This window comes from Podarcis cretensis, assembly GCF_951804945.1.
Source record: "Podarcis cretensis genome assembly, chromosome: 17".
In the NCBI taxonomy this organism is placed as follows: domain Eukaryota; kingdom Metazoa; phylum Chordata; class Lepidosauria; order Squamata; family Lacertidae; genus Podarcis; species Podarcis cretensis.
This window is the reverse complement of record NC_137187.1, coordinates 4,023,550-4,046,205: the sequence shown is the minus strand read 5'-3', so window position 1 is coordinate 4,046,205 and position 22,656 is coordinate 4,023,550. Positions and strand designations below refer to the sequence as shown.

Here is a 22,656-nt window from a genome sequence, read left to right as displayed (position 1 = left end):
ATTTTCATTCCTGAAGTCAATAAGAGAAAATGGCCCCTGTCCCTTTGCCGTTTGGTTGATGGTTTTCAAACATGGAAGGCAAGAAAATGAGGACACTTTCTGAAACTTGCTTGAGGCCGCTCATCTTGAATAGTCACGTTTTCTGTGTTGGCAAACTCTCCATTTTGCCGCTGTTCCTCAATAACAGGTCAAAAAGACAGAAGTAAACCATGGCAAATATAGAGTGGTGGCATATTTTTTTTTAAAGCATACTAAAAACACACACACTTTTATAGAGCTATATGGGCAATATCCGAGAGAAATGGAGATGAACCCTATTTTTAGAGTAACTGAGCTGTCAACATTGCTATTTTCAACAAATATCTAAGACACCAGGTGGCAGCAGAGGAACAGGCCAGGACTACTACTTTGGCTGAACTAGAGACATAGCGATATTGTTTGCAGGAACCATGGTGAATTTATGAGGAAATTTGGTTTTGTAGTGGAAATAGGAGGAGGATCCTCTGACAATTTCAGCTCACGGATTAACAGGGTGCTGTGAAAATGTAAACATGCAGATTTTATTGGGCCTGAGCTCCTCCTACCCCTTTTGCCTTTGTATTTTTGAACATCTATCAATGGCAGTGGAACAAGTGATGTGTTATTTGAAGAGTGGTTGGGGTAACCCAGTCAGTTGGGCGGCATATAAATAATAAATTGTTATTGTTATTATTGGCACAATTTAAAGATACGATGCATTCATTTTATTACAAGTAAAATCCTAGCTACGGTTCAGTTTAATACTGTCTTTTTATATAAAATAACCTATTTAGTTCCTGGAATAACTGAGCAGAAAGGTAGAAATCAAATTACCACATTCTTCCCCTCTTAACTCGCAACTTTTGCTTGTTGAATTGTCACTCACCACCCCAATCTCCCAGTGATGCAGAGTTTGAGGGGTTCCAGGCACTTACCGGGAGTTTGTGTTTCCTTTTCGAAATGAGGCAGAGGGGAGAATGTGGTGTCTTTAGGATATATAGCTTAAAGGTAAAGGGACCCCTGACCATTAGGTCCAGTCGTGACCAACTCTGGAATTGCGGCGCTCATCTTGCTTTATTGGCCAAGGGAGCCGGCGTACAGCTTCCGGGTCATGTGGCCAGCATGACTAAGCCGCTTCTGGTGAACCAGAGCAGCGCATGGAAATGCCATTTACCTTCCCGCCGGAGTGGTACCTATTTATCTACTTGCACTTTGACGTGCTTTTGAACTGCTAAGTTGGCAGGAGCAGGGATCGAGCAACGGGAGCTCACCCTATTGCGGGGATTCGAACTGCCGACCTTCTGATCGGCAAGCCCTAGGCTCTGTGGTTTAACCCACAGCGCTGAGCCTGTGATGGAGGGACTCACAGCATTCAGACCTCAAAAAGTCTTGTTTCTCCCATAGCCACTGCCTTGGATTCCAGCAGAAATCAGGCCCGGCTTTCTCTCTCTGCCTCTCCAGCCTGCTGCTTTTGCCTCCAACTTCTAGCTCACATCACTCAACTCTTGTCTTTTGTCTTTCTGAGTGTAGGTACTAAGAGGGTAGGGTGGTGGCAGCACTAATGGATAATTTGAACTGCAACTGGCCAATTTGGCAAGGCAGTTGCACAAGGAAAGGCACAAGCAGGCATTCCTATAGCCTTCCCCTTTTGTTACACCCTTCCCCTGTAACCTCCTGGAGGGTACAGCTTATTCCTGCTGTCACTCTTCCAGTTCTGCTTTTGATCTCCTCCAAATGGCTTTTATTCCCTGCACTCAACTGAAACCGCCCTCTGGAAACTACTGGACTCTTCCATGGGCTTCTATTTGGTCCTCATCCACTTTGACCCTTCGGCTGCCTTTGGTACAGTCTGGAATTGGCTGGTAAGGGGCAGGTGATGGTTGCAGAAGCAGGGGGAAAGCAAATCAGTCTTTGTGAGGAAAATGGACTGGAGAGCTCCCTCTTCCCCTCTCCAAAAATCGCAACTAGTAATGTTTCCTTAGTAGACAATTCCTTGGGACCAGACACAGTAGTCTGTTGTGGCTACATCATTGTTCATTTTATCACAAATCAACTGGAGGATTGCAAATTGGAATGAAGAACATGCACTTCTACCTTGTGTTTTCAGATGGGATTCATTCATAGACCAGCAAGTTCAGGTTGTGCAATTTAAGTCGATTTGGAGTTCTTCCATAACTCTTCTGCTCTCTGCCTGCACCGGGAAATGTGGGATAATGCTTGCTTGATACATGGGAAGGATGTGGAATAGCTCAGAGGGTACAGCATGAGATGTTTAACCTCAGGGTCTTGGGTTTGAGCCCCGTGTTGGGCAAAAGATCCCTGTCCAACTCTGCAATATTCTACGAGAAGGTTGTATGACCTCCCTGCAAAGAGATGAATGGATGAATGCTCAGTAAATACCGAACGTTCACCCAATGCATTTCAAGTCCTGAGTTTTTAATCCATGTTCACACAATGTTAAGGGACGCAGGTGGCGCTGTGGGTTAAAGCCTCAGTGCCTAGGGCTTGCCGATCGAAAGGTCGGCGGTTCGAATCCCTGCGGCGGGGTGCGCTCCCGCTGCTCGGTCCCAGCGCCTGCCAACCTAGCAGTTCGAAAGCACCTCCGGGTGCAAGTAGATAAATAGGGACCGCTTACCAGCGGGAAGGTAAACGACGTTTCCGTGTGCGGCTCTGGCTCTGGCTCTGGCCAGAGCAGCGATGTCACGCTGGCCACGTGACCCGGAAGTGTCTCCGGACAGCGCTGGCCCCTGGCCTCTTAAGTGAGATGGGCGCACAACCCCAGAGTCTGTCAAGACTGGCCCGTACGGGCAGGGGTACCTTTACCTTTACCTTACACAATGTTATCCAAGATGCGTATGTATACTGCACTTCGTTGTGGGATTGGTGCACCAAATTTAGTGTCTATATGATGTCAGTGGTTTCAAAATGCCAGTCTCCGTGCCCCTCTGCTCCATTGCTTCTACATTAACCCTTCTCACCAATACATTGGTGGTGGGGAACCTACTGGTTACAATCCATTTGCAAAACCCGAATGACCTGCTTGCAATACTAAACTCTGTCCAAGAGCACCTTTAGTCTCCCATCACCCCCCCTTCAACCCCCCTTTTCCCCATGGAGTCTGGCTTAAGCCCTTAGTCTTTATCCTTCAATTAAAACTAAGCCAAAGGAATCACAAATGCTTTTAATCACATTGATCCCTTGTGACACAGGCTTTCCTGTTTGTTGTTGCTGCAATTGCTGAAATTTGGCTTGTAAAGTCCTCAAAGCAGGGACCTGTGCTTTTCCCTCTTTCCTTTTTGCTCATCGTGTACAGTGGTGCAATAAAAGTACCATCATAGTCACCACTGCCACCATCGCCAGAAGCCTGCATTGCAAATATATGCACATATCTCACCACACAAATAAAAATGAAATAAAACACCATCCACACAATGCGCTTCAGTAGTTGGCAGCTGGGTAATATGGGATTTTATTTCCTTACCGCATTATGGATTGGGAAAATCCAAGTGAGAATGGGGTATAGTGTGGGATGCCATGTGGGTGAGAACAACACAAGTTACATGTGAGATGTATCCAGTCCACTTTAAGTTGCTGTGTGTTTACAGCCTTAGTTCACCACAGGGCCTGTTTCTTGGGTTGTACATGACGTACAATGCCTAGGCCAGCATCGCCTGAGCTCTTCGAGTGCAGTTTTCTCCCAGTTGAAGTGCATAGTGTTTGAGGACTGGGACTTTCGCAGGGAAACCAAAATGCTTGTTTACAAAGCTATTGTACTACCAACCTTACTGTATGCTTGCAGGCCACTTATAAATGCCATCTCCAACTCCTCGAAATATTCCAGCAACAGTGTCTCTGAAAATTTTTACACATCACTTGGGAAGACAAGCAAACTAATGCCAGTGTACTGGAAGAAGCAAAGACTACCAGTGTCAAAGCAATGATTCTTCAACATCAACTTCTTTGGACTGGTCGTGTTGTACGGATACCTGATTATCGTCTTCCAAAGCAACTACTCTATTCCAAACTTAAAAATGGAAAGCGTAATGTTGGTGGTCAACAAAAGAGGTTTAAAGACTGTCTCAAGGCAAATCTAAAAAATGTTGTATAAACACCAACAACTGGGAAACACTGGCCTGCGAGTGCTCCAGTTGGATAACACCCTTGACCAAAGGTGTCATGGGCTTTGAAGATGCTTGAACTCAGGATGAAAGGGAGAAATGTGCTAAGAGGAAGGCACAATGATCAACTCCTGTCCGGACACGTGGATCCAGAATTGGCCTCCCCAGTCAGTTACGGACCCACGGTTAAAACCATGTTTATGGAAGACAATCTTACTCGGCTACGAGTGATCGCTAAAGAAGAAGACAATGCCTAGGGTGTAGAAACAGATTACCGTGGTCATGTAAACATACTCTCTATAGGTCTGAAACCGTCTCCAAACATCCATGTTCCAAGAGGCTTTACCCCCTTTACAGTTTTGTTTCATCGCTTCCCCCGCCCCTCTGTTTATCATTCAGTAATTCCTAACAAGCACTTCTTGCAGTAATCATCAGTCGGAGAGTCCACCCCCTGTGCTTATATTTCCGAATCTTCAATGGGGCTGTTCAAAAATATCTTAGGGGGAACAAATGGCAAGCCCTCGTAGGGGAGGAGTAAGGTATGGACCGGATATCCTCGCTTGGCACTTGTTGCCTGGTAGGACTTACTTTCCGTTACTCGGTTCTGAAGTGTTCCCATTTCAGAGTCCCAAGCTTGCGCCCTCCTCAGTTTATTTAACGTGTTTCGGAAGCCCTCTGTGTTGAAGTAATAGATCAGGGGGTCCAGAGTGCAGTTCATACTGGCCAATATCACCGTGATGACCAGGGCCTGCCGTACCGAATCCTTCATTTGCACGTCGGTCTTGATCAGCTGGGCTTTCATCAGCCCATATGCTGCCAGAACGACGTTGTAGGGCACAAAGCAGATAATGAAGATGACCAGGTTGACCACTAGCATGCGAAGCGTCTTCCGTTGGCGCAGGCTCTGCATCCCACCAGCCTGGCACAGTTTCTGGAAAATTCGGACCGAGCAGTAGGAAACGGAGGTCAGGGGCAGAAGAAAGCCAAGGATCTCCCCAAGGATGATCAAGGGGAGGAGCTCTTTCTGCCACAGGCCCTCGCTGAAGTTCTCAAAGCAAAGAGGGATGGTCATCCTGTCTTTGACACAGGAAGTAGATTTGTGGACATAAGCCACAGGAATAGAGCCTACCAGGATAAGCACCCAGACCACAAGACAGACAATCCGAGCTAGTCTGGGGCGCCGGAGGTGGCGCCAGCGAAGGGGGTGGACAATTGCCACATAGCGGTCCAAGTTGATGCACATCAGGAAGAGGCAGCTACCGTACATGTTGATTTGGAAGACAGAGCCAGAGACCTGGCAGAGGAATTCTTTAAAGGGCCACTGCTCCATGGAATAGTAGTAAATACGGAAGGGCAAAGAAATGGTGAACAGGAGGTCGCTCGCAGCCAAGTTAAGCATGTAGATGCTCACTACCGACTTGAGTTTCAGGTAGTTCAAGAAGATCCAGATAGCGGCCACATTGAGCAGCAAACCTGCGGTGAAGATCAGGCTGTAGCCAATCAGGTGCAGCCGGTGGTTGGCACTGTGGTCCTTGCAAATCACGATCGGGGTGACATTGGCCGATGACATGCCTGTGAAGCATCTGAGGGCCTCAGTCCTGCCGTTCAGGGTGCTTGGAGACAATCTCCTTCAAAGGAAAGGGCACCAGAAAGGGTGCGCAATTCTCAAGTTGGTGATCATTTCTTTATTTCATTTCTAGCAGTTGCTGCTGCTAGATGGTTGTCTTCCCAGCATTCCTACTTAAGCCTCCAAGCCCCAGGAACTGTCAGAGATGGGAAGGTCGGCGCCATTCATGACCATACAGAATGATGAGTCTGGAAGACAACGAAAAATATAGTTTTTAACTGTGACATACTCACATCAAGAAAAGTGAGGAATTCAGTCACAGGGGTGGGGAGACAAATGCACGTAAGGAGAAAGGAAAAGGCAACAGGTAGATAGATACAGCATGTTGTTAGGAAAATATTCAGAATGTGCATGAGGTTTCTCCAGATTTTCCTCTCTGCTCTTTATCAGCAAATTTAATAGCTAGCTACACAGATCAGGGGGAACTTAACCCTGTCCCTACCTCTCTTTACCCATCAGGAAAAACTCATGGCAGGGGTGGGTCCTCTTTTTGCTTCTCCAGGTTCTGATAATAGGGTGTTGCCATCACCGAGAATACCACATAACATCCTCTAGAGTCTTTGGGTGGGGTTGAACTATCAGATAATGAATCCTTTGACTTTTTTTTCATAAATCTTGGCTCAATTCAGAGAGCATGTCAACACTGCATGCACAAACCACAGCCTGCAGTTTCACTTCAAATTATGACTTCCGATTCTGCTCTTTCTTGACAGAAAGAGGTAAGATTCATTGGCTGTGTCTGGGTGTCTGAATTAAGCTTTTGTTGAAGTGGGAGAAAATAGCAAGTAAACCATTAATGAAGTGTAGGTGAGTTCCCATGAGGCAAGACACAGTGATAACAGCAAAGAACCTTTATTGAACTAACAGAACTGGACAACAGGGGCAAAGCAACTGCTTATATACATTGCTGAAGGCCCGGGCCACTCCCACTCCCAACGTTATTGGCTGTCTAAACTCCCAAGCTGCAAATCACGACTCAGAGTTCAAGGGCCAATGGCACAGGCCCAACTTCTGAAATGTTCTGTGATTGGACATCATGTATCAAATCAGAACACAGGAGCTCAGAATCCTTAGTCCGGACTCAAGCTCAGGCAAACACAGACCACTGAATACATAACAATTAAAATATTAGACTTTAAAAAAAGAAATGGCACACTTCATTGTGGAAATCCAAGCTTGGGGAAGCTGCCCTAGCCTGATATTGAGCATTATTGTGGTTTTTGACCTCTTATCTTACTGGATAGACTTCCCCTACTTGACCGTGCTCTTAGATTAGTAGATTTCCTTTTCCTTTTTATCATTATTCTCCACCAAGTGTTGATTTGGCAGGCCCTTCCTTGAGGCAGTGAGGAAGTTACAATCACAGGGTACAAATACATTGTCTCCAAAACACAGGAGCCCTTTCAAACACTCCTCACATGTTGAGTTCAAACAAATCTCTGTTAATCACAAAACATTAATTAAAAACAAGAAACATGGGAATCTGCGTCATACCCTAAATCAATTATGGGGAAAGGATCTTGGCAAAAAATCAATACTGCTTAATGGGACACAATTTGGTGCAAACCCCCCCCCCCCCACAACCCAACAACATTCAAACTGATTTCTGCGAGTATCTGTGATGGCCTGGAAATCTGATTCAGAGGCTGAACCGGAGGAATCCCAGCCTGCACAGGAGTCCCCGCCTCCAGGGCCGGCTGAACTGGGGCAGGGCCTTGATTCTGAAGCGCCTGCACCTGTGCCGGATCCTCAGGAGCAGGCACCAGGTGATTCCACTCTGGCTCCAGAGGTGGTTGAGGACTCAGTGCCTGCAGGTGAGTCTCCCCCTGGGCCCAGTAACCCTTCAGCCTCTCCTGAACTGCAGAGGCTCAGGGCAGAGAGGCGAAGGGAACTGGTTTCTCCCAGGAGGAGTGCTCGCCTTAAGGCCAGGAGAGGCGGGTCTCCTGGGGGCCGGGACCACCCCTGGCCTCAGAGAAGATAAAGGCCAGTCAGCCCGGTCCCAGGTTGCGGGAGCAACATCGTTGATGAGCTGTTTCGGCCAGCATCCAGTCCTGTTTCCCCCAGAGTTCCTGTCCTTGCCCAGCTTCCCTCTGTGGACCCCGCTTCGCCCGAGGAGGACTGTCTGCCGACCCTCAACTCAGGTCCTGGACCTCGCCCCATGGTAACCTCCCCCCTGGACCAGCACAGTATCGGAGAAAAATACTTGAAAATTGAAAATCCTACGCAAATGCCACCCCACAGCCTAAGTCAAATAGCTTCATCTAACTCTGTCGTGTGCTGGAGGGGATGTGGGGAGGCAGGAAAGTATGTCCACATGTGGAATCAAGCTCCTCAATTCTTCCGATCATTCTGGAGGGAAGTCTTTGAAGAGCTAGCATGATGACAGCCCAACAAATTCCTATGAAACCTCAAATGGCTCTTCTTTCCCTATATAGAAGAAGGAGAAGAGTTTGGATTTGATATCCCACCTTTCACTCCCCTTCAGGAGTCTCAAAGTGGCTAACATTCTCCTTTCCCTTCTTCCCCCACAACAAACACTCTGTGAGGTGAGTGGGGCTGAGAGACTTCAGAGAAGTGTGACTGGCCCAAGGTCACCCAGCCGCTGCATGTGGAGGAGCAGAGACGCGAACCCGGTTCACCAGATTACAAGACTACCGCTCTTAACCACTACACTGCACTGGCTCTCTTCTAGAGAAGAACTTGGATTACTTCATAGGAAATTGCTCTTATTCATAGTTAGTGCTGCAGGATTGACAACTGCAAAGTTCTGGAAAGCCCCTGCCTCCAGTAAATTAGAAACCAGGTGCAGTGCCAACAGCTTTAGCTTTTAGCATTCATGGAACAATTGACTTAGACTGCCCACTCAGATGTGGTTTCGTACAGTTTTATGACATATGCAACCACAAAAGAACACAACCACCCTCCACACATGAATGCCAATGGAGAGACACCTTGAGATAACAGATATTTTCCAGAACGGATATGGAAAACATGGACGATTGAAAGATGGACTTTGCCTTGGCTGGGGTTGGGGGCTACGATTTCTTTCTTGTACAGTGGATGCTCGGGTTGCAAACGTGATCTGTGTGGGATGCACGTTCGCAACCCACAGCATTCACAACCTGCAGTGGCACGTCTGCGCATGCGCGGGTTGCGATTTGGCGCTTCTGTGCATGCGCAAAGCTATTTAGTGCTTCTGCGCATGCATGACCACCGAAACCCAGAAGTAACCGTTCTAGTACTTCCAGGTTTCGTTGGGTCCGTAACCCAAAAAAACGCACCCTGAAGCATCTTTAACCCGAGGTATGACTGTATTTGTTTTGTTCTGTTATGTACTGAAATCAATAAAACATTTCAAAAACAACAACCCTAAGTAGGCTCATATGGGAGAATGCGGTCCGTCTGATCACTTGCTTCCAAGCTGTGTAAGGCTTTGCAGATCAGAACCAGAACTCTGAATTGTGTCCAGTAACAGACTGGTAGCCAGTGAAGCTGTAGTAACAAAGAGGTAACAAGGGAGTCACATGGCCCTTATAATCAGCCCTGGTCAATAGTTTGGCTGCCAGCTGAAATTTCCAAACACTATTCAAAGCTAGGCCTGCGGAGCTGTTGTTGCTATTGTTGTTGGCACCAGTGCTGGATTTATAATAATAATAATATAATAATTTATTATTTATACCCCGCCCATCTGGCTGGGTTTCCTCAGCCACTCTGGGCGGCTTCCAACAAAACACCAAAATACAATAACCTATTAAGCATTAAAAGCTTCGCTAAACAGGGCTGCCTTTAGATGTCTTCTAAAAGTTTGGTAGTTATTTTTCTCTTTGACATCTGATGGGAGGGCATTCCACAGGGTGGGTGCCACTACCAAGAAGGCCCTCTGCCTGGTTCCCTGTAACTTGGCTTCTCGCAGCGAGGGAACCGCCAGAAGGCCCTCGGCACTGGACCTCAGTGTCCGGGTAGAATGATGGGGGTGGAGATGCTCCTTCAGGTATACTGGGCCGAGGCCCTTTAGGTCAACACCAACACTTTGAATTGTGCTCAGAAACATACTGGGAGCCAATGTAGGTCTTTCAAGACCAGTGTTATATGGTCTTGGCGGCCGCTCCCAGTCACCAGTCTAGCTGCCGCATTCTGGATTAGTTGTAGTTTCCGGGTCACCTTCAAAGGTAGCCCCACATAGAGCACATTGCAGTAGTCAGAGCGCATTGCAGTAGATTTAAGTATAAGCTAAACAAGCTATAGCTTAGGGCCCTACTCTCTTGGGGGCCCCCAAAAAATTTTAAGGAAAAAACAACTGGATGTACATTTCCAAAATATAAGATAAAAAACAAAATAAAGATGACATACAGCAACAGTATTTTGTTTTGTGTTGTGTCCATAAATTACCATATAGCATATATTCAACACAAAAAACCAGCGACAATTTGTTGTTGACAAAGGACAGCTGGACATAGAAAGGGCCCCATTATTTTCAGTAGCTTAGGGCCTCATCAAACCTAAATCCGGCCCTGGGCTTGACATCCATCTATCTCAAGAGGAAATGGAGTGCACCTCCAGGGGTGAAGGTAAACCCGGGGCAAGCCTGGACAGTGTGTCTCAAAGTCCTGGGCTGCCTAGACAACAAGACCCTCTTCTCAGCTGATGGGGTCCAAAGGAAAGCAGAGCAATACTATTGGCAGTAGCCTGGCTGCAGTAATTGCCAAAAGGAGGCATGCAAGGCACCATCCAACTGCCTTAGGGACTCCAGATTTGCGTGGGCTTTACATCTTAGCCTTTTCTTCTCCAGAAGATGTCCTGCAAGGCAGCATGTACCGATATTTCCTTTTTTTTTTTTTTAAAGATATTTATTAAGGTTTAACAATTACAAATAATAAAAAAACAGACAATAATAATAAGAAAAATAAAAAAATTACTATACTTAAAAACTATAAAGAAGATACAATACTAAAAAGAAAAAAGAAAAACAATACAACTAAACAATAACATTTAAAAAACACTAACATCCAGTATTTTCGTATCTTTATCTTTCATTTACTTATTTCCTTGACTTCCTCACGCCTCCCTTTTTGAATTCTAATTCATAATTGTTTCAGCAAGTCCTTTCCCTCTTTCTCAGATGTTGTTCCATAAATTTATCTTAACGCAATTTAACCTTGAATTTTTCACTTTAACCCATTAACAATCCAATTTAACTTGATTCTTTACAACCTTTCGGCTAAGACCATGTAAATTCACTCCAGCATCTTTCTAACATTCACTAATTTTGCAATATTTTTTAAAATATACTTTAAATTTTTTCCAATCTTCTTCCATCGACTCTTCTCCCTGGTCTTGGATTCTACCAGTCATTTCCGCCATTTCCATGTAGTCCATCAGTTTCATCTGCCATTCTTCCCTGGTAGGTAGGTCTTGCGTCTTCCAATACTTTGCAATAAGTATTCTTGCTGCTGTTGTGGCATAAGCATGTACTGATATTTCCTCAGGGCTTAACTCCCAGAGACTTTCTCCATATTACAAGTAAGATGTAACTAAAGCATGCGTCACTTTCGGAAAGGAATGCAGCTGATGCGCTACCTTCAGCTGTGCAAAAGCGCACCTGGCTACTGATGAAACTGATGAAACAAGCACACCCATTCGGTGAGCCTGAGTCATTTCCCCATTCCAGAGGTCCACCATGGCTTTGACAGTATCCCAGGTGAGACGAAAATTCCAGGAGTCATCCAGAAACCATCTGGATCCTTTAGCTTCTTCGGACGGCCTATTTTAATTGGTACCCCGACTCCTGCAGAGGTTCAGCATCCCAGCAAGCCTCTACAGGGCTGAACCTCTGAACCAACTTTTGTTAGCCAATGCCTCTGCATCCTTTATTTTTGCTGGTGGTCGTGGGGAAAAGAAGCCTCTGTGTGATTTCACAGCTCTGTGGGCACATTTTCATGCCCCTGTTCTAGGGTGGTCAGGTGGAAGAGAGGCCAGGGCTACTGTACTTTTAATCATAGCACAGAATTTGGGAAGGCACAGGTTTTTCTCAGTTTGTCTGCCCTGACAAACTGCAACTGAAGGAATCCCCTCTTACTTGCAACTATTAATGGAACAGGAATCGCCTCATTTCCTCCACTGCTTGTCACTGTAAGGAACTAGATTCCAGGCATGTAACCAAAATGTTTGAGAAACGCAAAGAGTGTGCAGGGTGACAAAGGATGAAGCAATAAAGAACAGCCAGAACCTAAATGCAGGTAATCCAAAATGCTTAAAGTTATTCTTTTTGCCATCAATTTCACCACCTCCATATAGTCCAATAGTTTTAAAATAGGAGACCAAAAGGACTAAATGTTTGTGGAAGAGTGGAGAGCCTTTTCGGATTATCTGAGAAAATGCACAGGTGGTAGAGAGGGCAGATTGCAATCCTATGCCCATCTACCTAGGAGCAAGCCGCACTGAACTCAGTGAAACCAATTTCTCTAGATGTATAGGATCGTGCTGCATGAAAGCTTCTGTGCAAATGTTAACTGACTACTGTGGAAATGCCATGGTACATCTGCAACAGCACAACTAGACACCTTCATCTGCCCCAGTTGCAACAAAACATGTCTCTCCTGTATCGGTCTCTACAGCCGCAGCAGGCGCTGTAACTCTCCAAAGGTTTGACTTCACCCCACAAAGATGCACTCCTCAATGGTCTCCTGAGACAGACAGATGTCAACAACAACATATGAAGGTAGCAGAGAGCAGTTGGCCTGCTCTAAGTGCTTGTCACTTTTCCTGTTCTACTTATGCTTTTACCCTTTGGTTCCCAAATAAAATTAGCTGACATCTTTCTTAAACTTTACAAGTAAATCCCTGTAATTAATTGCTCACAGCTGTAATGGGGGCACATCAAAAATGGCAGCGGCTACTTCTGTGACTAGAAAAACTACTCCCCTATTCAGTTAGGAAAGTAGTTTCTGTGGTTTTCTGCCCACCGACACACTTCAGACATTAATTTATGTGTGGGAAAACAGAGAGAATCTTTCAAAGCATAACAGAAGCAGCAGTAGATCTTAGGGCTCATCCACACCAATTTTCCACTGCAATTTCTAGGCACAGATCCATGTTTTTCTGGTCTGTGTGTGTGTATGTGTAGTTTAGGGATTTACATTTTTAAAAAGTAAATTAAATTTTTTTTGCGCTGCCACTCTCCCCACAAAAACCCGCTCTTTAAAGCTCTTGGCAATCCACAGAAAACACAAATTGCCATTCAGCATTAAAGAGCAGGTATTCCTGGGGAAAGTAGTGACACAAAATAATAATGATGATGATGATAATTATAATAATAATATGCTTGGAAAAGGGAGGACCTGTAAGTAGAAAGCAGAAGGCAAAATGTGGATGAGCTCTTAGGGGAGGCGAGAGAGAATACCCCCAAATCAGCCTGGTTTTGTTGCTTTTGTTTTCCGGTGAGCATAGCCTCAACACTAATTATAATAACTATCCCCTCTTACGAGGGAATGCTGGGAGCTGGAATTACGGGTGCCTAGGGTTCCAGACCCAGGGTATTCCTGGTGGATACATCCAGTATGAAATTAAATTAGGCTGTCAGTCAAAGTGCCAATGGCCAGGCAACTAGGACTTCTACCTTTACAGGAAGGGCTCAGTGGAAGAGCATTTGTTTTGCATACAGAAGGTCCTTTAATCCCTGGAATCTCCAGGTAGGACCCTTGCCTGACCCTGAAGAACGATTGCATGTCCATATCAACAATACTGAGATAGATGGACCAAACGTCAGTATAAGGCAGTTTCCTATGACAGTGGTTAGAATTGTGTCGCAAGGTGTCATTGGTCTACGACTCCCATGCTATCTGACCAATTACCAGACTGGATGAGAACTGGAGTCCATCGCAATCTGGAGATCCCATCCCTGTTCTTAGCCTTTTTCTTAGAGCAAAATCAGGTGCTGTATTTGGGACCACCTCCTGGCAAATAGAAGGGGAAGAAATGGAGGCAGTGAGAGATTTTACTTTCTTGGGCTCCATGATCACTGCAGATGGTGACAGCAGCCACAAAATTAAAAGACGCTTGCTTCTTGGGAGAAAAGCAATGACAAACCTAGACAGCATCTTAAAAAGCAGAGACATCACCTTGCCAACAAAGGTCCGTATAGTAAAAGCTAAGGTTTTCCCAGTAGTGATGTATGGAAGTGAGAGCTGGACCATAAAGAAGGCTGATCACCGAAGAATTGATGCTTTTGAATTGTGGTGCTGAGAGTCCCATGGACTGCAAGAAGATCAAACCTATCTATTCTGAAGGAAATCAGCCCTGAGTGCTCACTGGAAGGACAGATCGTGAAGCTGAGGCTCCAAGATTTTGGCCACCTCATGAGAAGAGAAGACTCCCTGGAAAAGACCCTGATGTTGGGAAAGATGGAGGGCACAAGGAGAAGGGGACGACAGAGGACGAGATGGTGGGACAGTGTTCTCGAAGTTACGAACATGAGTTTGACGAAACTGCGGGAGGCAGTGGAAGACAGGAGTGCCTGGCGTGCTCTGGTCCATGGGGTCACGAAGAGTCGGACACAACTAAACGACTAAACAACAACAGCAACAATATTTGGGACATGTGAACAGTCTCCCAACATTTTTTCAAAAATGAAAAGCAGCTACAGGAGGCAGCCAATTTCAGTGGAGGAACATGGGCTTTGAAACCATTTTGAGATTGTCCTGTAGATAGATCTGCCCAAAGTGTCACAGCAAATTCCGAAGGGACCCTTTTCAGTTTTACCTTGTGTTTCTATGGAAGGTGCCCAGAGACTTTGCTAGATAGGGTACTGAACTGAAGCCGAAAACAACCTGGCAACTTTCATTTCCAGTTTTTGAGGAAATTGGTAAAATTCCATTTAGATCAAGAAATGAAAGTTACACATACCACCCCCTCCAATGGCTTTTCAAAGGCATCATAGCAACACACCTCTCCTTAGCAAGTTTTCCTTCATACTAAAAACCATCCAGTTCATTTATATACAAGTGGAATTTGATATAGTATTATAAATTATTATAGCATTATTATTCACATGGCCAAGATCCTTCAGCAATGCTTACCCATACTGCAAAAGTTCGTTCTCTAATAAAGTAGTCTTAATAATAAATAAATACAATGTCTAAAACACTCCCAGTGCGTTTCTGAGCACAATTCAAAGTGTTGGTGCTGACCTTTAAAGCCCTAAACGGCCTCGGTCCAGTATATCTGAAGGAGCATCTCCTCCCCCATTGTTCTGCCCGGACGCTGAAGTCCAGCTCCGAGGGCCTTCTAGCAGTTCCCTCATTGCAAGAAGCAAAGCTACAGGGAACCAGGCAGAGGGCCTTCTTGGTAGTGGCACCCACCCTGTGGAATGCCCTTCCACCAGATGTCAAAGAGAAAAACAACTACCTGCCATTCAGAAGACATCTTAAGGCAGCCCTGTTCAGGGAAGTTTTTAATATGTGACATTTTAGTGTACTTTTCATCTTTGTTGGAAGCCGCCCAGAGTGGCTGGGGAAACCCAGCCAGATGGGCAGGGTACAAATAATAAATTATTATCATTATCATTATCATTATCATTATCATTATCATTATCATTATCATTATCATTATCATTATTATTTATTCTGCCAGTTAAAAAATGCTGGCGCTGGTTCTCTCAGCTTTAACATGATGCTGTTTTGTGGATTCTTAATTGTATTTATTTTGTTGTGATGTTCTTAATCTTAACTCTTATATTGTAGCTGTCTTGCAAGGGGTTTGCTTTTAAAAGCAGAATAAAAATCACTCAGCAAATAAGTACTGTAAAAGAAAAACATCTGACTGTCTAAATTGCCAAGGAAGGAATAGGAAAACACTGCTATATTTTGTTCTGTCTGATTTCTTGTGCCTTTAATAGTTGCATGACAGGCAGAAATTCAGCAGATGCGAATTCCCTAGAATGGAAATGCAGTGATGAAGAAGCTGTAGCTGCTGAATTTCTGCTTATCACTCTTCTTTTAGAAGCACAGAAGAAGATCTTCCAAAAGTAAATGTAGGAACACTGTCTGAGGACACCATTTCAGGCTGTCATAACCATATCTCAGTTTAATCTCTTTTCAATGCTTCTGAGTATGCTTTCCCCACCACTGAGTAAGCACAGCTCACGCCCCAATCCTAGCCTTCAACAAATGCTTGATGTGCAGAAATTAACAGGGGGAGATTTTCAGATCATGGCATTGAACTTTGTCACAGGGCTAACGTCAGCCTATTCCTATGAGCCACCCTGTATTTTTTCTGAGCAGTTTTTCTTTTGGGGGAAAAAAGCAGGCCAGACTGAGGAGGTTTTTCAGTCAGCCGGCTAACCGACAGATAACAAAACACTTTTATGGCTACCACCACAATCACCAGCATTTAACCTCATCTCCCTACTCCACTCTCCCAGTGTCTTTTACCTCTCGTTATCTGGAGGAATTACAGGGTTGAGGTTTCTGACATCCTCAGCTGAATGTCCACAGCAACTGAAGGAATTTTACCTCACCAGCGGAAGTCAAAGGCAGATCAGAAGCGAGCGAGGACCTCAGGTTAGGTGGGAAATCTAGCTCCATGGACTTCACCGTCCGGACATTCTCTCACTTTCATTCCTTCTTTTACGGAAATTGCTCTTGTTCTTGCTTCAATCCCATTTCCCGGCCATCATGTGTCTGTGACACAACTTGCCATTGATAACAACATATGAACTTTGGTTTCAACAGCTGATAAGCCATGGCAGGCTCCTCAGACAAGCCAGAAGAAAACGTATCATCCTCTGCCCGCCGCAGTAGTTTTGTGGTGAGAAGAACGCGACAAATAAGGAAGTGGGCTAGTGGTGCTTTTGCCAGCTTTTTACTTTTCTTCTCTTGCACTTCCTCAGACGTCTACCCTACCCTGTGCAGAAAGTGCAGAGCAAGGCAAGGAAATTAATCATTAGCCAGTAGCTATCACATCGGAGTTCAGGCTTGCAGGGCTGAAAGGAAGTTGAGGGTTTGTTAGATGGGTGTGTCATGCAGAGCACATCACACCAATCCTGCAGCGTTTGCGTTGCCTTTTCCGGCTAGAAAAGGTGCTGATGTTTGTGTTAAAACCACGGTTGTCCTGGGTCTAAAACACCCAGAGATTGCCTTCTCTCCTTCATAGTGAGAGCCAGAGAATCCCAAGACATTTTGACGCCCGAGGCAGAAAAAGTGTGGATAGGGGCAGATGGGGCTCATCAACCTGGGAAGGTAGCCCATCTAGAAGAAGGAAAACTCTGATCCTAAAACTTGTGGAAAGTTTTGGGAGAAGAAATCCAGAGTGGAGCTTCTCAGGTGGTTGGATGGCGCCTTCTGTGCCTCCTTCCAGCAACTCCTGTGGCCAAGCTGGTGTCAAATGCATTTCTCTGCTTTCCTTTGGACCCCATCAGGACCTCCATGCACACTGTCCTGGTTTGCGTGCCGGGGAGGTCACTTTGGTGCTGCCAACACAGCTGTTTGACTTTGACCCCAAAGGCGCTTTCCATTGTCTCTAGAGAATGATAGAGGCCCCAAATGGTGCAGTGGTTAGGCTTTGAGTATTCCATAGGGGGAGGGCTGGTGTGGAGGACTCCCTGGTCCTGAATGCGGTAACTGCCCCTGAAGGACCAGGTGCGCAGCCTGGGAGTCTTTTTGGACTCACAGCTGTCCATGGAGGTGCAGGTCAATTCTGTATCCAGGGCAGCTGTCTACCAGCTCCATCTGGTATGCAGGCTGAGACCCTACCTGCCCGCGGACTGTCTCGCCAGAGTGGTGCATGCTCTAGTTATCTCCCGCTTGGACTACTGCAATGTGCTCTACATGGGTCTACCTTTAAAAGTGACCTGGAAACTACAACTAATCCAGAATGCGGCAGCTAGACTAGTGACTGGGGGCAGCCGCCAAGACCACATAACACCGGTCTTGAAAGACCTACTTTGGCTCCCAGTATGTTTCTGAGCACAATTCAAAGTGTTGGTGCTGACCTTTAAAGCCCTAAATGGCCTCAGCCCAGTATATCTGAAGGAGCGTCTCCACCCCCATTGTTCAGTCCAGACACTGAGGTCCAGCACCAAGGGCCTTTTGGCGGTTCCCTCACTGCAAGAAGCAAAGCTACAGGGAACCAGGCAGAGGGCCTTCTCGGTGGTGGCGCCCGCCCTGTGGAATGCCCTCCCATCAGATGTCAAAGCGATAAACAACTACCTGACATTTAGAAGACATCTGAAGGCAGCCCTGTTTAGGGAAGTTTTTAATGTGTGACATTTTAATGTATTTTTAATCTTCTTTGGAAACCCAGCCAGATGGGCGGGGTACAAATGATAAATTATTATTATTATTATTAATAGAGCACAAGACACTTAATCTCAGGGTTGTGGGTTCGAGACCCACGTTGGGCAGAAAGATCCTTAAATTGCAGGGGGTTGGACTAGATGACCCTTGTGGTCCCTTCCAGTTCTATGATCCTATGAAAATACCTCTATAAAATTCACAACCACCAACAAAACTAACTGCAGGGGTGGGGAACTTGTGGCCCTTCGGATTCTGTTGGACTCTGCAGCCAGCATGGCAATGACCAGGGCTGATGAAGCTTCTGGTTCCCCACCCCAGATTACTGGCTGACCTTGGGCTGGCTACCGTCTCTGCGGCTAACCTCCCCTGGGCTGCTGTGAGGATAAAACAGTGTGTATGTGAGCACGTACGCTGCCTTCCACTGTTTGGAAGAGGGGATATTATAAATAAACTGAAGAAGCAAGTCACCTCTACCTGATGGTCTGGCCTTGCCAAGATTGCCTTATTGGCCATACAATCCATGCACCAAGTTCAAACAGCAAGGACACATGGAGAGATGCTTTTCACGCTGCCCCGCGGGCAGACATTTTGCAGAGAGGCAGTGCACTGGAGAGGGGGCAGAATTAATGAGGAACAGTCCGTACCCAAACAAAAGTAGCTGTGCAGATTTGAAGTTATATAATTGCATCAGATTAGAATGAAACAAAATACTGGTGCTGACCACCACAACATTCTTCCTTCCTTCTCATTTTTAAAATGATTTTTATCATCACAGGGTTGCCGTCTGGGCTTGTCTATGATGACAGATGCTTACTTTATTACTTTATTACAACCAGAAGGTTGGTGGTTCGAATCCAGCCAGGATTGGCTGTGTGCAGGATTCGTGCATTGCAATGGATTGGTGACCCTCAGGTTTCCTTCCGACTCTATGATCCTATGATTTCTTCTTGCACCTTATTGTTCTGGTATAGTATAAGCATAGCTGTCAACTTACAGATTTGAAAATAAGGGACCAGCAGCCTCGAAAATAAGGGATCAGCAGCCAAAATAAGGGATTTTAGTCAGCCAGCAGCCAAACGAAGCCTCAAGTGGTGGTTCCCACAGCGCAGCAACCCGGCAAAGGGGATGCAGCAAGGAAAACCACCGTCACCTCTCCGCTGGGAAGCGCTGAGCAAAGGCGAGCAACGCAGCCAAGCAACACAGTTGGAGCCTCCCTCCTCCCACCAAATAAGGGACAGTTGTTTCCCCCCAAATAAGGGACAGTTGACAGCTATGAGTATAAGCAATCTGTTATTACTGTTTTAAAAATCAGGGTTGGCAACCTGTGCCTTTGTGCCTCTAACATGGGGTGGTGGTGAGGGAGAAGAGAAATGTTCGTTGAGGTCCAGCTCCGAGGGCCTTCTGGCGGTTCCCTCATTGTGAGATGTGAGGTTACAGGGAACCAGGCAGAGGGCCTTCTCGGTGGTGGTGCCCACCCTGTGGAACGCCCTTCCTTCAGATGTCAAAGAAATAAACAACTACCTGACTTTTAGAAGACACCTGAAGGCAGCCCTGTTTAGGGAAGTTTTTAATGTTTGATGTTTTATCATGTTTTTAATATTCTGTTGGGAGCTGCCCAGAGTGGCTGGGGAAACCCAGCCAGATGGGCAGGGTATAAATAATATTTTTTTACTATTATTATTATTATTATTATTATTATGAACAACACATAACAGCTGTTTAAAGAGGAGCTCTCCATAAGGACATGTGTACATCCAGGGTCTGCAACTGCTTAATATAACTGTGGCTACCCTGAGGGGGTCACAGTTAGGACTTCCCATAACCGAGATTTATCGGGCATGGGCTGGGAGCAACTCGTTCCCTTTTGTCTTCCTCTCCGCAGCCTCGGCCTGTAGGACCTTCCTTCTCTGCCCTTGTTTGTCTTTCTCAGTCTCCGTATGTTTCTTTTTCTGCTGACACTGGCTCCTCATTCAGAGGGTGACACCCCAGGGGATATATATGTGTCCCTGCCACCCATAAATCCTGAGGGGATAACAAAGGCCTCCCAGCTAGTGATCTCATCCAATTTCGTTTTAGTGCCTTTGCTTTCGGAGTCGTGCCCCTTTTCTCTCGATCCCTCGTTGCTGGGATCTTTGTTCTTCTGAATTTCAGGCCCTTTTCAAGAAGCGTGGAAGGGGAGAAGCTGGCAGGTGCATGGCTAAAAACAGCCAGAAAAACTGCCATGGACACTCACAAGGAAGCAGGAACAGTCAGACACAGGGGTGTTGGCGGCACAGGCAATATAAGGAAGGTGTAGCAATAGTAGTAGTAGGAACAGTAATAATAATTCCACATTTCAAGTGTTCTGAACCCTTAGGAATGTCCCTGTTGAATCAGACCAAGGTGTCGTATAAGGTAATGGTAAAGGGGACCCCTGACCATTAGGTCCAGTCGTGACCGACTCTGGAGTTTCGGCGCTCATCTCACCCAGCTCCTGGTGTTTGGAGGTACACTACATGGGTGGTGCTGTGGGTTAAGCCACTGAGCCTAGGACTTGCCGATCAGAAGGTCAGTGGTTCGAATCTCCGCGACGGGGTGAGCTCCCATTGCTCGGTCCCTGCTCCTGCCAACCTAGCAGTTTGAATGGGGACACCATGAAATAAACTTAACTAAGAGATTCAAACGAATCTGCAAATTAGCTTCCAGCTATATTGAGGGGAATCGGCTCTGCTACATCACTTCACTAGTGTGAGTGAAGGAAGGATAATGCTTATTCAATATATGCTTTGCTACTATCCTAAACGGGACGTGGGTGGCGTCTAAACCACAGAGCCTAAGGCTTGCCGATCAGAAGGTCAGCAGTTCGAATCCCCGTGATGGGGTGAGCTCCCGTTGCTCGGTCCCTGCTCCTGCCAACCTAGCAGTTCGAAAGCATGTCCAAGTGCAAGTAGATAAATAGGTACTGCTTCGGCGGGAAGGTAAACGGCGTTTCCGTGTGCTGCTCTGGTTCGCCAAAAGCTGCTTAGTCCTGCTGGCCACATGACCCGGAAGCTGTACTCCGGCTCCCTCGGCCAATAAAGCGAGATGAGCGCCGCAACCCCAGAGTCGGTCACGACTGGACCTAATGGTCAGGGGTCCCTTTACCTTTACTTTTACTTCTGATCCCAGCATTTCCATTTAGTTATCATTTCTACTGGTCCTTGTCAGCCGTGCGCAGCATTAATATGTGGCACAATTTCTCAAGCCATGTTTCTCAAACTTGGGTCCCCACACGTTTTTGGACTACGACTCCCATCATCCCTGACCAGTGGTCCTGCTAGCTAGGGATGTAGTCCAACATCATCTGGAGTCCCAGGTTTGAAAACACTGGAAGAAAGCAGCGACTAAGGGCACACCCCACTTCCTTGCTTGTGTCCTGTGCCTAGAAATAATGGGTCTGAGCGCTTTTCTTCACTCCTTTCCTAGGGAAAACCACTCCTTAGCTTTAAATAGGGGCAAACATCAACTCAGAGAAAACCTGAGGGACATTTGCTCCAATTGAGCACTAAAGATCGGGTTTCCCTGGGGGGGGGGGGGAGCGGTGTTGCAAGTGGAAGTCTGCTAGCAGCCAGTATCACATCTTGTGGCAGTGAATTCAATAAGCTAATAATAGAACTGTGAACAGTGTGAAGAAATTCTTTCTTTTTTCTCTGGCCTGGGCTGAGGCTACTGCCAACACATTTCACACCATTCTAGTATTACGAAGGGGGGGGAAATATCTCCACATCCCTCATGATTTAAAAAACTCTTACTGGCTCCTTTACAACTTCCCTGAAAGGTTGGCTAAGATTTATCGGAGAAGGGATGCTAGAGAACAGTGGGTTCCCTTAAGCCACTTTGTGGATTCGTTGCTGAGGCAAGTTTTGTACTTCTGATGTCCCGTTATACCTCTTTAAGAGCCATGGCTTCCCTCAGAGATTTCTGGGAGCTGTAGTTTGCTAAGGGTGCTGAGAGTTTTTGAGGGCGCCCTTAACAAACTACAGCTCCCAGGATTCTTTGGGAGAATGCCGTGCCTCTTAAAGCTTTTAATGTACCGTGTGGATGTGACCTACTTACGCAGCCGCTTCATTGCAGCACTTGCAAAGAAACCACAGCGGCAGAACTCCCACCACAAGTCTTCTAGAACAAAATATTTCTAAACACACACACACACACACACACACACACACTCACAATCATGTCAGCCAGAAGTGAAGACCTGGCTTTGGGGGATGAAAACATGGCTGCCGGTTAATTTGTGATGCCCCATAATTAGCGGGAGCGACACCCCTCCCCTTCACAACAAGGGAGGCTTCCTCAGAGTCCTGCAAAACCGAGAACCAGCCAAAGTCTGGGAGCTCTGCTAAGGCTGTGATATTAGCTATGGGGCCCTCTGAATACTTCTGCCTCCTTCCCTGTGAAGTCAAAATTCAGATCTACCTACCTGCTACGTTCTCTCAGCCCCTGAGCTAGTCCAGTCACTGACCAGCGGAGTCCCATGTTGTGTTGGAGAGCTGCATTTTCTGGTCTAAACTCCTTAGGGAAAACAGCAGGAGTGCCCAAATTACTTCATCTCTTTGCGTGAGCTGGCAGCAGGTAAAACCAG

At 46.2% G+C, this 22,656-nt stretch overlaps 1 protein-coding gene across 3 annotated transcripts; it reads right to left on the bottom strand.

Moving 5' to 3' along the window:
* Window positions 1-3,455: 3,455 nt before the first annotated feature.
* LPAR5 (lysophosphatidic acid receptor 5) lies at window positions 3,456-22,656 on the bottom strand. Of its 3 annotated transcripts, none has more exons than XM_079958866.1 (2): window positions 22,495-22,656; window positions 3,456-5,951 (listed from the first exon to the last, which is right to left on the bottom strand). In XM_079958866.1, the coding sequence occupies exon 2, from the start codon at window positions 5,704-5,706 to the stop codon at window positions 4,594-4,596; it is 1,113 nt and encodes a 370-aa protein (XP_079814992.1). In that variant the 5' UTR covers window positions 5,707-5,951; window positions 22,495-22,656; the 3' UTR covers window positions 3,456-4,593. The 3 variants fall into 3 exon arrangements, with proteins under 3 accessions (XP_079814992.1, XP_079814993.1, XP_079814994.1); XM_079958867.1 differs by lacking the exon at window positions 22,495-22,656 and adding an exon at window positions 16,191-16,576; XM_079958868.1 differs by lacking the exon at window positions 22,495-22,656 and adding an exon at window positions 16,277-16,576.

Bases quoted from the DNA above. Each gene is read 5' to 3' on its own strand.
- LPAR5 (XM_079958866.1), bottom strand. From the start codon at position 5,706: ATGTCATCGGCCAATGTCACCCCGATCGTGATTTGCAAGGACCACAGT.